Below are 14,511 nucleotides of genomic sequence, written 5' to 3' on the forward strand. Positions count from 1 at the left end.
AATTGACCATGGGATGGAAAAGATACCTAGATTCAATATCAGCTTTCCCTATTCCCCCCTGCCCCCCCCTTCTCTCCCCACCCCCGCAAGAACCTAAGGACTGAGCAAGGTTCTTGGGATGTAGCCAGCCCTCAGGAAACATTTCAGCATGAAACCTAACCACACCACAACTTGTCAGAGAGTTCAGCTTCCACCAGCTGCCAACCCACACTACTCTCTGCCTTTGCTGGCCTGCTCTGGCTCACTTTCTCTGCTAAAAGAGTGCACCAGAATATTAACTATTTATTACACCTAAAAAGGAAGGTTGCAAAGAAATAGTAAATGCATTCCTTAGGTCCACTTTCACAGATATAAAGAAATGACCACACTGAAAAAACAACCATGCTAATACAATAATCTCTAACAACAACAGCAAAAAACTCTTCAAAAATTTCTTCCAGTCTTTTAGGTCTGCTTCAACTACTACACTGAATGTGGTAGCATGAGGATGGAAACACTGATTTCAAAACAAGGGATGATTTTAGTTTTGCACTGAAGCAGCAGTTCCAAAACTTCATATATAAAGAATATAGCACATCTGCCTATAAAAGAACTGCTATTTCACAGAACTAATGTTTAGAATGTATTTACTAATAAACATAGTGGTCTGTGTTATGTTTTTCTTCATTACAAGTACCTCAAAAATAAAGTAATTCTGATACTATATTCTTCTTGCAGAAACAAAATTCACTGGGGAGAACCATCTACATTCCAATATATTTATACTATTAATTTTAAATAATTATTTTACCATTCTTCCTTTAGGATTTGTTTTTCTTCATTCAGTACTAAAAATAATTTGTTCTACAGATCACTGCACAAAGAAACACCATCTCCCAAAACAGCTGCCATCTGCCACTGCGAGAAACCTCTCACTCTCTTCAGGGATGCTCAGTTTCATTACTCCTAAGAACACTGGAACAAATTAAAAAGAAGGATGTATTTTCTGAAGAATTGGCAATATTTTTGCAAGGGAAACAGAAGTTAAAGGAAGAAACATTGAATGTGAGGCTAGATAAGGCGAGTTATCTCATTCGTTCTGCCAAAGGAGTACAACAGTGACTCTAAACTAAGGAACCTGTTTTTAAGGAATGACTGGTACCAAAATATCACATACACAAGAATCTATCTTCTCAGTTCCTCCTTTAGTGTTTACTTGTGACATAAATACTTCAAGTATACTTCAGGAATACTTCAGTAAGTTTGAATTTTTTTTTAAACCGATTACATTTTTATTAGAATGACAATCGATGAGTACACATCAGCACCACAGGAATTATAAAATCCCTGTAAAGTGTTCTTACTGTGTCAGAAACAGTTTAACCAGGAACTTCATTTAAGTGTATGTTCAAAACAATACATAAATACAAAAATCTAAGTATTTGTTGTCCTAGAGCATGACCACTTAAATAAGGGAAAGTATATTGTGCAGAAGGAAAAGTGGAATGGAGTTAGAAGTACTTGTGTATTTAAAAATCCTGATAAACACAGTCATGCACTAATGCCAAGTGTTTTGAGGCATTCAATCTTATTCAACCTAAATGATTCTACAATTCCTGCAAGAAATGCCTCTGTAATTCATCCTCACAAGTAAAATTGTGAGGGGGCAGCAATAAAGCAGCCATGGATGTAATACCTTTTATTAATGAAGGCCTAAAGTGGGCTTCTGGCTAAACCATATAGCAGATAAAGTCTTCAAACTGCTTCAAAGATTAAGTTAAAGTATCTTTAAAAAGGGCAGCTTTCAACATCAGGTTAATAAACATAGGCATGAGTATATTTACAGGTATTTACCTGTATTTCTTTATAGGTTAAATACTGTTTTACCTGATCACTACTAATTATGACTGTAGTTGCTTCCTCAGGAAAATAAAAAGTCTTAGCATACGTCTTAGCACACAAAGTTCTTTTTGCTGCCCATTAATTATTTGAATATTACAGCTTCGTCAAATCTGTCGAGTTTACAGGAGCTAACAGGTAAAAGATGCTCCATCCTCAAAGCTACTGGGTTTTTTAAGATGTCTGAAAACTAGATACATGAAACAAGTTTGCTGCCAACCCCCTTATCATCCACAATTTAAACATAAAATTGCTATTCAAAACGGTTTAGAAAGCTTTTTTTACAACCCTCATGCTCAGTAGAATAGACCACAGCAGCAAAAATTCTGATGTCCAGCAGTTATGCTATCAGGATGCTATCAGCCACAACATACATAGAAAAGTCACTGGTGAAACACAAGAATTATTAATTTTGGATGAGCTGACATCTCTGATCACAGGCTTGATATAAAAGAATCTGTCTTTTTTATTTTCCTTCCAAGTGCCAAATTATACGGGAAAAGAATGGTCTGCTAGTTGACAACCACACTACTAAATTGTTCCATTGCATACCATTCTGTTGTGGGAGGTAGGCAAATGTCTACTCATATATGGCTGCACATAAAGATTGAGAACCAAACATTTTCCTATCCGACAACCAAATCTGAGAGTCAGACTAGCCATGGGTAGTCTTCTATCAATATCTTTTTTACATATTTTGCCATCAAACTGTCTTTAAACTATATTGAAACTGAACTGGCAATACATCAGACCCAGCACTTCCCTATCTTACCACAAAAAGATTTAGTTATTCTAAACTATCATAATGTGAAAATCACAACAGAATGCAAATTATTGGCTTTTACCATGAAGTCTAAACCTGAATGAGGACAAAATAAGCAAGTGAGCTTAGTGTGAAGCCACTTACCCTTGATACCATCCAGATAAGGATTATGCTCTGTAGCAGCTGCCACAGGGTACCTTTACAGCTACACTCTAATTTGGATGGACGAGAATTGCTGTTCTATCAGCCCATTCATTATGCAGAGCCCAAGCACAGCTCATGGGTAGTATACTACAAAGGAATCTACAATAAAAGGAACTCACTACAATCTGGGTGTAGTAGCTGCATGGCCAAAACTGAATTTTATGGCTACTGGAGAGAGTAGCTCAATGGGCAAAGGGAAAGTGGGTTAAGAGCATCCTTAGCTTATTCATAAATAAATGTCTGATCAAGAGCTTTCAAGTCTTCCTGACAAAATATTTTAATAATAAGGGTGTTGAGGATCAAATCCTTAACACATAATAAGGACGCTGTAAATTGAAATGGTCTAAAAATCCCACTAATTTAGATACAAGTACAGATCCTCTTCTGAAGTCAAAATACAGCTCAATTGTGTATGACTGGCATAAAAATGGTAATTAATATTGTATCAGAAATATAGCAAGAACAGTTTTGATGAATTCTTTTTTAAACTTAGATGCTATCACTGAATGTTTGGGAATCATTATTTCTAGTAATTTTTATTATTTGTTTAGGTAGGAGATAATTTATTTTGTGCTGTCTAGCCACACTTGGACATTCAGTATTTCTCCAGGTTCCCAGACTGAAATCAGAGTTCTATGCATGTGGATTTTCTGGATGCAATGGTGCAGACTGAATCAAAGTTACTATGCTATTTTCATTTTTAAAGACATGCCTCATTCTCTGGCTGCAACAGATCATATTCTTAAAAGCATAACAACCTTCACAAAACAAGAAATATTAGTCACTACCTAGAATGGATCTCAGTTTTGTTAAATGACTGAATATGAAAAAGTGCTTCATAATGTATTATTCTAGTGAAAGACACTACCATGAGAGGTCACGGGTAGGGTAGATGTGAATGTCTCTATACACCTGCCCCTATAGAAGCTGCAGAGCTATGAAAGCTGGAATAAACAATTTTAATAGGGATAAAAGGCTTCATAAAGATTTCCAATAGTATCTCATTAGAACACTTTCTGGAGCACTGCATTCATTTTACATTGCAATTTTTGGAACATCCGCTAAAGCAGGCATATAATTCTTGAAAATTATAGGCATAGCTGGATGGCAATTACAGTGTCTTATTTACATGACAAATGACTGATCTGAACATAAGACTACAAGATAGGCAAGCCTAAGCTTCAAATCTAGTTACAAAGCCATCCCCAAATTACTTCCACAGCATTTGAACTCTTGGTCTCAGTGTTCCCTTCTGTAAAAATATCATTTAAGTGACAGAAAAAATGTGAGGACTTGTCCAGGTAATTCTCTTTGACAATGAAAACTAGAATATAAATATTTGTTCTAGAATCATTTACTTTTTTCAGGCTATCTTATACCTACCCATCAAACCACAGAACTGATGTATAACTGTTTATGGAAGGTACACAGCTACATTCTGAAATACTACCAGGAACAATATTTATGGCAGAATACAAATAAGAAAGCTCAGGAAGCTCTTTATCCACAGCTGGCAATAAAATCTATGGATATGAGTCCATATATATTTACTTTTCAATTATTTTTTATTTCAAATATGCTCTTTTACAAGCAGTGGTTTTGCAAGACAAATTATACTTAAGAGTCACATACGTACAGTCTTTCAACTCTCTACTTCTGACCTTGATGGCTCCTGCAGCCTTCATTAACTTTGCGACTGTGTTCAATTAGAATTCAATAAACAATGTATCCAATATATAGCTGTTGGTCAGCTATATAACACAGAACCCAGCTCTACCTTATTCATCTGGAAAGCTGCACAATATTAGCATGCACAGAAGTTTAGAAGCTGCCATTTGGACACAAAATGTCTTTGTTTTAATATGTTTCTTTACAGGGAAAAAAAACCCCAAACAAACAAACAAACAAAACCACAAAAAACTCCAAAACAAACAAACAAACAAAAAACTCAAAAGCCAGAGCACATTACCTTTAAAAAGACTAAGAGCAGTGACTTTAAAATATAAAGTTATTTGAGGTTTACCCTTTGGCTTTACTTTATACAGAATTAAGAGAGATGTTTCCATTTGTCATGAAAAGGTTTAGTACTTCCTCTAAAAGAATTTACTTCCAAAAGATCCGTCAGCCTCCACCAAAATGAAAGATAAAGAAACACCTTAGAAGATGCACACATTGCTTTTCTGAACTCACTTCACTCCTTCATGAAGTATCTAATATTCACACCCTTTAGCATTTCAAATGCCAACACAAAACAATGTTTATTAAGGACTGTTTTCACACAGATGGAAAAGCACATTTGCACAAACTGTTCAAGAGGAAAAGGTGAATGAATCAAGTTACAAATATGTGACACCCTCTAACTATGAAAATATTTATGTATGATATTAACTGAACAATTCAGTTTGCAAAAGCCTGGGTTCACATAAATCCTTTTAAAGTATAAAATGTTCCTGTTTCACCACTCCATTTACAAAAGAATTATTTCTAAGCTGTAAAGCATGTTCTCATGACAGTCTCTCCTGACCTTTTGACAGATATAAGAAGAAATTTCTTAATGTGGCTTTCATTAAAATAATGGGACAAAGTAATCTTACACAACCTAATCAAAAATACACTGAGACATAGGTATTTCTCATATCATATTTTTTGAATGGAAGTTATTCCATTCATGTTTTTCAATGCAACATAGTTTATGTTATTAAACAAACAAAAAACCCCACGCATGAAAAAAGGTATATTAAGTTCTATTTGTGTGTGTTCTCATGATGTGTAACTTTTCTCTTTTCCATACAACAGAGCTGTGGAAACTTTTTACAGTGACCAATATATCCAGCTTACCTGAAAGCCAATTACAAGATCAATTACAGACTCTTCTTTTACGGACAATTCATATTTTAAAAGGAGCTTCATAGGCTCAGAGCAGTATTTCATCCTCTAGTAAGGGAGTGTAACAACAACTTTCATCATCAAGGGGGAAAACAACTGATTGAAGCTGCATAGAAGCTTCCACACAGCTTTTTAATTCTCCCAAGTCTTAAACAGCAGCCATTCCTGTTCTGATCTTTGCTCAAAACATATGAGAAATATGTCTCAAATCAAACTCAAAGCCCAAGATACTTCATTTAGTAGATCATATACAAACCAGAACTATAATCAAAAAGCATTAATTTACACTTGTCAGTTTTGGCACACTTTCACTTAAAACTCGGGCAAAACAAAACTGCAGTCAAGTACCTGATAGAATTTTCTAATCTGAAGCCCTCACAGTTGAAAGATCTCGCATGGACAACACTTTCACAGTAAGATGGGCATGCAGAATGCCTCCAAGATTGTATACAGCAGTATCTTTTGCTTTCACCTAAGCTACACAATTTATACAAACCCAGAATCTTACCTCTGGTTACAAATGTTCTCTCTCCTCTAACATGGGCAATAACATACCTTCTCACACTTCATAATGCACTACTATGTCTTGATAAACTCCCAACAGCCACATTAAAAAATGCTCAGAACCATGTCAGATATGAATAGATAATGCTAGGTATGGCCAGGCCAATCACTCAGTGTAACACCTCCTCCTACGTTCTAATGAAGCCTGTTGGAAATTGAGGCACAATACACATGTAACTTTAATGTCCCTTCTGAGGTTGATCACTATTAAAGGATTTTCCAGCCTGTTTTCCATGCCATATGCATTAAAGTGCTACATCTCAGAAACACTAGGCAGTTGTAACTTTACCTACATCAACAGGATCTACACATAAAAAATGTACTGAACAGAATTAAAACTAAGCATTTCCGCAAAAACACCCTAAAGTGTTAATTTGACAGATATGGTGTTAATTTGACAAACATGGTGTCCTTGGATTCCTATATGATTTTCTGCTGTTCATGACACATATGAAATGTAAGACTGACCGGTAGAAGAGAATTTTTGAGTCTGTACATAAAGTTATTGTATCCTGGATCAACTGCTACACAATGAGTTTTGCTGTTGCCTGATCCAAGACCAATTAAAATAAATAGAAAAAAATAATCACTAATTCTCAAAAGACTTCAGATCAGGATAAACATCACTTAAGGTTTATTTCTTGATTTTCACCAGTTTTTCACCAGACTTGCTCTCTGTGCTCTAACTCATTCATTTCTGCAGCAGAAGATCTATAGCCTGTGTGAGCAATCTCTGGTGCTTCAATATACCTAAGCAAATGTAAGTTGGACTCAGCACAAAGTCAACAGATTGCCAGCAAGACAGCTAATGAGATGCACATGTACCACCCCAGTGAAGGCAAAACAATAACATAGATAGAAACAAATAATTTAGCCTGCAGAATACCCATAACTTCTTATGAAAAGAAACTGTAAGGGAGCTTAACTTTCATTCATGAGTGCAAAATTTTTACTGCAAAACTTTCCACTGATGCTAGTAAGGTAATGAAGCTCCTGTAAACAGTGTTTAATACCATCATGCACTATGGGATTATTTGCACAATAAACAGGTCAAGATACGTATTTATTACCATTCTTAGCTGTTACCTGATACTGCCTGTTCCACTTTTCCAAGTTTTCAGGCACAGGGAGAAGACGACTGATTCTTCAGAAAGACATTTGGGCTCTCAGCTATGATAAATTTTATAAAAGGTAATGAAGACTGGAAGTGTCCAAACCTATCAGTAGCACATTTTCTCACCACTTTCAGAACCATCTAGGGATTGAAGGTGCTCTCTCCCTGGAGCCCTGGGAGGTTCTGCTGTGAAAGCAATAGCTTGACCTTGGAGTTTGCAAGACTTTCCACAGGCATTCTACCTAAGTATGAACTAGCAATACATTTTAGAAGTGGTTAGAAATTTCAACTGACATTAAAAAAAAAAAAATTATTGATTTCTATTCACTTCTAACAAATAGCAACAACTATCATGGTTCTGCATGAGTGACAAAATATGCATTAGGGAGAAGGAAAAGAGGCTCAGATGCTGTCCAGGAGAGTGCAGGTTAGCATTACTCAGGTTACTATTATTCAGGACAGGCAGTATGTTTATTTACACAAGGGATACACTAAGCAATCCAGCATTAAAAGAGAAGTGTTCCAGATATATTCTTCCACTGACCACTATCTCTCAAGAACTATTAGGTGGAATGCTCAACAAAAGACATTAAAGACCTCCTACTGGCAATCTCACAGAATTTTGATTTTAATCCTTTGCTCTGAGTAATACAAGAAAGTGCCAGTGGAACTTCAGGGGTGGATGGTTAAAAAGCTTTTCTACCTCTAGCAGTACTAGAGACAGGCAGAGAGGTCCATTTTTTAATAAAAGTAGAAAAACTGTAGCTTTACCATGTGAACTGCCACCCAAAACTTTCTTAAATTCAATTTTATTAATGGATCTAACAGCATATTGCACTAGAGAAATGTGGAATGGAACAGTAAGTTCTACGGATTTTACAATTTTAATTATGTTAAATTCTGCCTCTGCTTTAATTATGCAAAATATTATTAAGTAACAAACTGTTTATGCATTAATTGGATAATGTATACATCAAAAATTATTATGATAATTGGATCATGTTGTCTTTTTAGCTCTTCTCTCCTTCATCTCTTCAAACTCTCAACTGGAGTAACAGTCAGAGAAATACCTGTTCTAGTCTAGGATAATGATGAATTACATTTTTCCCATTGATCTTTCAAACACAAAGCACTTCCTCTGAAGAACTGAATCAACGACCACACAAGCTTGGAGAGAGAGCAATGCATATTTCATTATCTTTCAAGCGTGATGTTTTTAACAGCATTATAGGCATGAAAACAACGTAACAAAAAGAGAACACACATTTTGGGGTTGTCACTATCTTGAATTTCAGCTCTGTTTCTGTTGTTCATTAGGATTTTTTTTTTCTAGAAGGGGAAAGGATGTGAAGCAAACTTGCCTGTAATTTTTATCCTCTCTTCTGGAAACAGGAAGGTAAGCTATGAATTAGCCCTTGAACCAAACTGGTTTCATCTGACTTCTATTGTATTCTTAACACTAACTTATATTTATTAAATTCTTAGAGCCATACAGAATAATTTAGTACACTGCCATCACTGAAAACCTATTTGATAAAAATATTTTAACATTTACGGTATTTCACAAGACTATGCAACATTCCTACAGTTGTCTAAATACTGCAGCTACCACCCTTCTGGAGACTGTGGTCTGCCAGATGCAGAGCCCTGTAAGTTCCAGAGAGCCCATAAACACAACTGTGTAGCGAACAGGTTTTGATGGAGAGGCAGAATGGGACGGATGTGTCGCCCGGGACGGGCGCTCCGCGCGGAGCTGTCCGCGGTGCTGAACAGGCGGCGCGGAAACCACCGGGATACTGGGAGTGCTCCAGCTCGTACACCGCACATCAACCGCGGGAAAAGGTAAAGAAGAAAACTCATTTGTCTCACGTCGCTATATCACTGTCGGTTTGGGAAGAATCTTAGCAAGCCTTTATAAACTTCCCTTCCAATGCCTTTAAAAAGTGCAGCAGGTCTGGGACAGACAAACTCTGGAATCTGGTTTAACTGACCGGCTCACTGTTTTCAAAGCAAAATGTACAAGCCACGTCGTATCAATGGGAAGACTAAAGCCACCTGCTATGCTGCTAGGCACTGGCCCATGGACGTCTTTGCATGGTTGTTCGATCTCCCTACCCATAAATCATGGTCACAGACTATTGAAAAGAACGAAAAAGCTGATTTCCACTCACCAGCACTTTAGGTCACCAGAGGTTTCTTTGTATTCATCCAGCATTCAGTAATAATTACTAAACTGTCAGCTCGTTTCCTAGCATTTTTTTTGCCTCATGCTTTGTGAAAACTTTACTTTTGCTTAGGTTGGTTTGCTTCTACCAGAGTATGAAAGTCACCACACTGCGAGCAAAATACAGCAATCTTCTTCTCTTCTATGGAACAAATTCTCCTCTGTCAATGAATTCCTGCTTATTTATGCCACAAAAAATGTTTAAATATGTTTCAGACAATAATCAGAAGACCAATAATCAGAAAGGAATATTTAAACTGGAATGGGACTGACAAATAGCTGGTGCAAATAGTCCTCCTGGACACAACCAACCATCTGTGGGCTCTATTCTACAAACCTCATTCATTCTACTGCACATAGCAAGATGTTTCCTTGAACTAAAGACACGTCTGCCTTCAGAAAACAGTCAGCTTTAAAGCTTATTTAACAAACATGACATTATCAGATTTACCCAGTATTTTCTTTTGCCTGGTGAAGATTATGTAAGTCACTAAGCCAAAGTATTTTAAAGGTACTTCTTTTTTTCAGGTCTCAAATGTAACATAAATTTTACAACTGTCAGATGGAGGTAGCTTTTGCTCTACATACTCTTCACCTTATTTTTTAAAAGTCAAGTGTATGCAGAAAACCAGACTATGCATAAATTCAAAACAGAGCAGATATCTAATAGCTAAGGAACGTACTATGCACTTTCCTTCTAACAAGCTCCTTGAAACAGAGAACTTCCTTTCATTTTCAACATGAATGACAGAACCCCTTGAAGCTGCAGCTCACTCCAGGCCCTGCAGTTTTTAGTGTCTCTGATTCTAAAACATGGGGTATTGCTCTTTTACAGGCAGGTATACTTGTGTTCTGTACAGTCAGGCAGCACTGAAAACTACATTAATCGTGATTAAGTCACATGATTGTGTAGCTCCTTTCACGTAGTTGCATACATGAGGAAGTTCTTTAAAACGGTCAGTTAAAAAAACCAAAGTGGAATGACAATTTTAGTTTTTTATTATTGTTTCTTTCTGATCCATAAGAGGTCTGATTCCTAAGATAATGAAAATTTGTAACTCTCTATCTGAAAAAAACCAGCAATGAGTTGAATCTTGGAGCAACTACTTAGTATAAGCTGATGCTTAAAGGGACCTACAACTATTTGGCTATCTTCCATAAAATTTTCAATTTAAGGTTTCTGGAAAATGCATAGACTAATTCAAACGTTTACAGAGGGATTGTTTTCAGCTTTGCTCTTCATGCCTGAAGCACCACTTGTGGGATGATACACCAGAGAAGGCTCCCACACTTCAGCAGTGCTACTTATTTATTTTTATACAGATGAAGAGACCTCTTCATGAGTACTCCTGTAGTTTATAAATATGCTCTCTCTTCAAAACACTTGTTTATTGAGTACAATATCATTAAACAGCTTTCAATATCTCTGATATTAATGCAAAGAAACTGGGTTCTGAGCCAGGAAAAGAAGTTTTGCATGTGCAAGGTCTGCACAACAGGATCCGATCTGGCAACATAATACTTCTTTAACATTACCCTAAGTAGGGGACTATTGTACCATTTCACATTGAAATTACAGCATTCATTTGCACAGAAGCAGGGTACTATACAATTCTTAATTTATCTTTTTTTTTTTTCTTAACTGATTAGTATTAGTGCAAAAGTCTTCTTTGCCCTTGAAATCTGACATTTCAGTTTTCAGCTCAAGGGATCTCTAATCTGAAAAAGCAAAAGCACTGTATCTATGAGCAAGATGTTTTTCCCTTCAAAACTTTGAAATCTGTCTGTTGTATGTTTCAGTTGAGCTGAAATACCAAATTTTAATGTCTTGGTCAAAAAAAATACAACTGAAATTAGAATTAAGTCACTTGGACAGAACCTGTGACAGTATTTGTAAGATTTATTCTACAGCTTTAATCATTATGTTCCTCTTACCTTTAGCCCTACCCTTCCTCACAGTTTTCTTTGGTCACATTCCTAGAGGCTCTGCATCGTAAAACAAGTCAAACATCAGTCTTCCCCCTCCTCTTAAACACTCTTCTAGAGTACCCTCATATCAGAGACAGTGCAGTGAAGATTACATACCTTGCACAGTGAAAACCATTCACCAAGCCATCGAGAGAAAACGCACAGCATGAAATTGAGTCATTGGGAAATAAAAGATTATTGCTGTACATCTGCTACAGGAGACAGCAGGCATGTCACCCAGAAAGCATGTTATAACCTCAGGGCAAAGTGATCCTATAGTATAACTGCAGGTAACAGTCCCTAGCAGGGAGAACTTCGGAGCAAGCAGAGTTTCCCTGGCTTGTATCCCACCATATCTTGCCCTGTCTCCAGGACTGAGGTCCATTCACCAACTTCGGCAGGCATGCAGAGACCACTTATGCTTTCTGAACCAGTGGGACATGCCCAGTACTTACCACCACTGTACCCCTGGACAAACCGCCTCACACCCCCATCTAAACCAGGAACTTTTCCTGATCCACACAAGGAAACCTTACCTGGATTTCCCTTGCATGGTACACGATGATGAGCCCAAGCAGGATAATCGTAGACAGGCTAATAAGGCATTTCAGAGCGAGGGAATACAGCGACTCCTGCAAGAGAAAGACACCGCCGTCCCTCAGAGACCCACGCGCTGGGGCCGGTCCGCCCCACGGCCACCCCGGCCCCGGGGAGGGGACCGGTGGCACCCACCGTCCCACGGTGTCCACACCGTCGGGCGGCGGGACCCGCTGCCGCCAGGGCTGGTACCTTGGTGTAGGCGCCCCAGGAGAGCTCAGTCTCGATGACCATGACGACGATGCCGAACATGCCGAAGATGAGCGCGTAGTCGCTGAGGCGCTTGCGCTTCTCGAAGAGCGCTCGGCGGTGTCCCAGCTTGTAGCCGATGTTCTGGTTCTTCTTCTTGCTGGACTTGCCTCCGCCGTTGTTGGTGCTGCCCGGGCCGGGGCCGGGGCCGGCGGAGCTGTAGAGCGCCAGGTTGTTGGAGTTGTTGTGCTCGGGCTTGGAGACCACGATCTCCGGGGCGGCGGGGCTGCCGGCGGTGGCGGCGGTGGCGGGGCTGGCGAGCGGCGGCTGCAGCGGCTGCGACTCGGAGTCCAGGTCGTGCAGGTTCCTGCGAGACGAACTGAGGTTGCTGAGCGGCCGCATGACGCCGCCGTTGTACCTGCAGCTGCTCATGGCTATTTCGGTGAAGGGGTTGCTCTCCCGGCGCTGCTGCTGCTGCTGGTGATGGTGGTGGTGGTGATGATGGTGGTGGTGGTGGTGGGTGCTGCCGCTGCTGACACTGCTGCTGGGGCTGACTGCCTGCTGCTGCTGCAGGCTATGGCACTGGTGGTACTGGGAATACTGGTGAGGCTGCCTGAGCGCGCCGGCATGGCTGGAGGGGGTGAGCTCGTTGACGTTCAGCTGGCTGCCCTGCCGGGAGGACGCAGCGGAGGAGAGCGGCGAGGAGTGCGTCCGGAAGGCGCCGGAGAGGGGCGAGGAGGCGCGGAGCAGCAGGGGCAGGTTATCCCCCGCGGCTGCCGCAGCAGCCCCGTAGTAGGCGCAGTTGTTGCACTGGAGGCATGGGCTCTGCTGTTGCTGTTGCTGTTGCTGTTGCTGCTGCTGGAGGAGGCTCTGCTTGTCTTGGCCGTGCTGCTGGCAGTGCGGCGGCGCCGGCGCCGGCGGGCGCTGCTGCTGCTGCTGGTCGGGGCCGAAGCCCGCCGGGAAGTGGCGCGGCGCGTCCATACCCGGGCCGTTAAAGCCGCAGGAGGACCGGGCGGTGGTGCACCGTGCGCAATGCGTGATGGTCGGCAGGGGAGCGTCCTGCTGCCGCCACGACGGGCCCATCCCGGCTCCCGTAGAATCCAGCCGACGTGTCCGATTGGTCGGGCGCACCAAAACAACGGGCATCACGTCACCTGCAGGGGCGGGACCGGCTGCGCGTGAGCGGCGCGGGGACACCCCGCCCGCGGGGATCCCGCTTCCCGCGGGAAAGGGCTGCCGGCGCCCCCCGCCCGCGGGGATCCCGCTTCCCGCAGGTAGGGGCTGCCCGCGTCCCCCGCCCGCTGGGATCCCGCTTCCCCCGGGAAAGGGCTGCCCGCGCCCACCTCCCGGGGGGATCCCGCTTCCCGCGGGTAAAGGGCTGCCCGCGCCCACCTCCCGGGGGGATCCCGCTTCCCGCGGGTAAAGGGCTGCCCGCGCCCCCCTCCCGGGGGGATCCCGCCTCAGCCCGCGCCGGGGCAACACAAGGCTTCCCGGGCGGGGGAGCGCGCTTGCTGCTGGGATCGCCCCCGCCCGCCGGGACAGAGGCTCCGCGGCGGCTCTCCCCCGCTCCCCGCTTACATCTGCGCCGCCTCCGGAACATGGGCGCCGCGTCGCGCTCCGGAGCTGTCCAGCAGCGCCGCCGCCGCCCTGCAAAACACAGCGTCAGGCTCGCTCCGCTCCCGCCGCCCGGGACGCGCCGCCGCCGGAGCTGGAAGAGGCCGCGGCCCCGGCGGGGAGCGGGAAGCCCTTCCCGGCACATCCCGAGCCTGTCCCAAAGGACACACGGCTTCGGCCGGCTGCTTCTGTTCCCCTCCGCGGGAGAAGGGAGAGCCGCCGCCGGAGTGTCAGCGCTCGGGAGAGGCCGGGGGTGCTTTGGGGCTGTAGAGCCGCTCCGGCGGCTCGGTAGGAACTCTCCCGTGAAACGGGACCGGGGTCACGGATTGTCTGCGTTGCCCTCCGACTCCGGTTCCCGGGCATGCAGTGTCGGTGCAGTGCATTTTACCTCTTCCCCTTCCTTTTCCTCCTAGACTCTCACTGAATAATCCGTTTTTGCAGCTCCCTTTGGCAGAGCAATGTCTGCACCAGGTAAAGTCTCTTTCCTGCGTTTATATAAGGGAAGATTTT

At 42.1% G+C, this 14,511-nt stretch overlaps 1 protein-coding gene across 2 annotated transcripts in view; it reads right to left on the minus strand.

Moving 5' to 3' along the window:
• Positions 1-14,215, minus strand: part of KCNN2 (potassium calcium-activated channel subfamily N member 2) — a 76,249-nt gene extending 62,034 nt beyond the window's left edge. For both annotated transcript variants that reach the window (XM_027670883.1, XM_027670882.1), the window contains exons 1-3: positions 13,966-14,215; positions 12,391-13,541; positions 12,138-12,233 (exon numbers count right to left, since the gene is read on the minus strand). In XM_027670883.1, the coding sequence (XP_027526684.1) occupies positions 12,138-12,233; positions 12,391-13,541; positions 13,966-14,146 (1,428 nt within the window). In that variant the 5' untranslated portion in view covers positions 14,147-14,215. The remainder of the gene's footprint in view (positions 1-12,137; positions 12,234-12,390; positions 13,542-13,965) is intronic.
• Between the last annotated feature and the right edge of the window lie 296 nt (positions 14,216-14,511).

The sequence above is a fragment of the Neopelma chrysocephalum genome, unplaced genomic scaffold (assembly GCF_003984885.1).
Source record: "Neopelma chrysocephalum unplaced genomic scaffold, ASM398488v2 Primary Assembly neopelma1_96942, whole genome shotgun sequence".
NCBI lineage: Eukaryota > Metazoa > Chordata > Aves > Passeriformes > Pipridae > Neopelma > Neopelma chrysocephalum.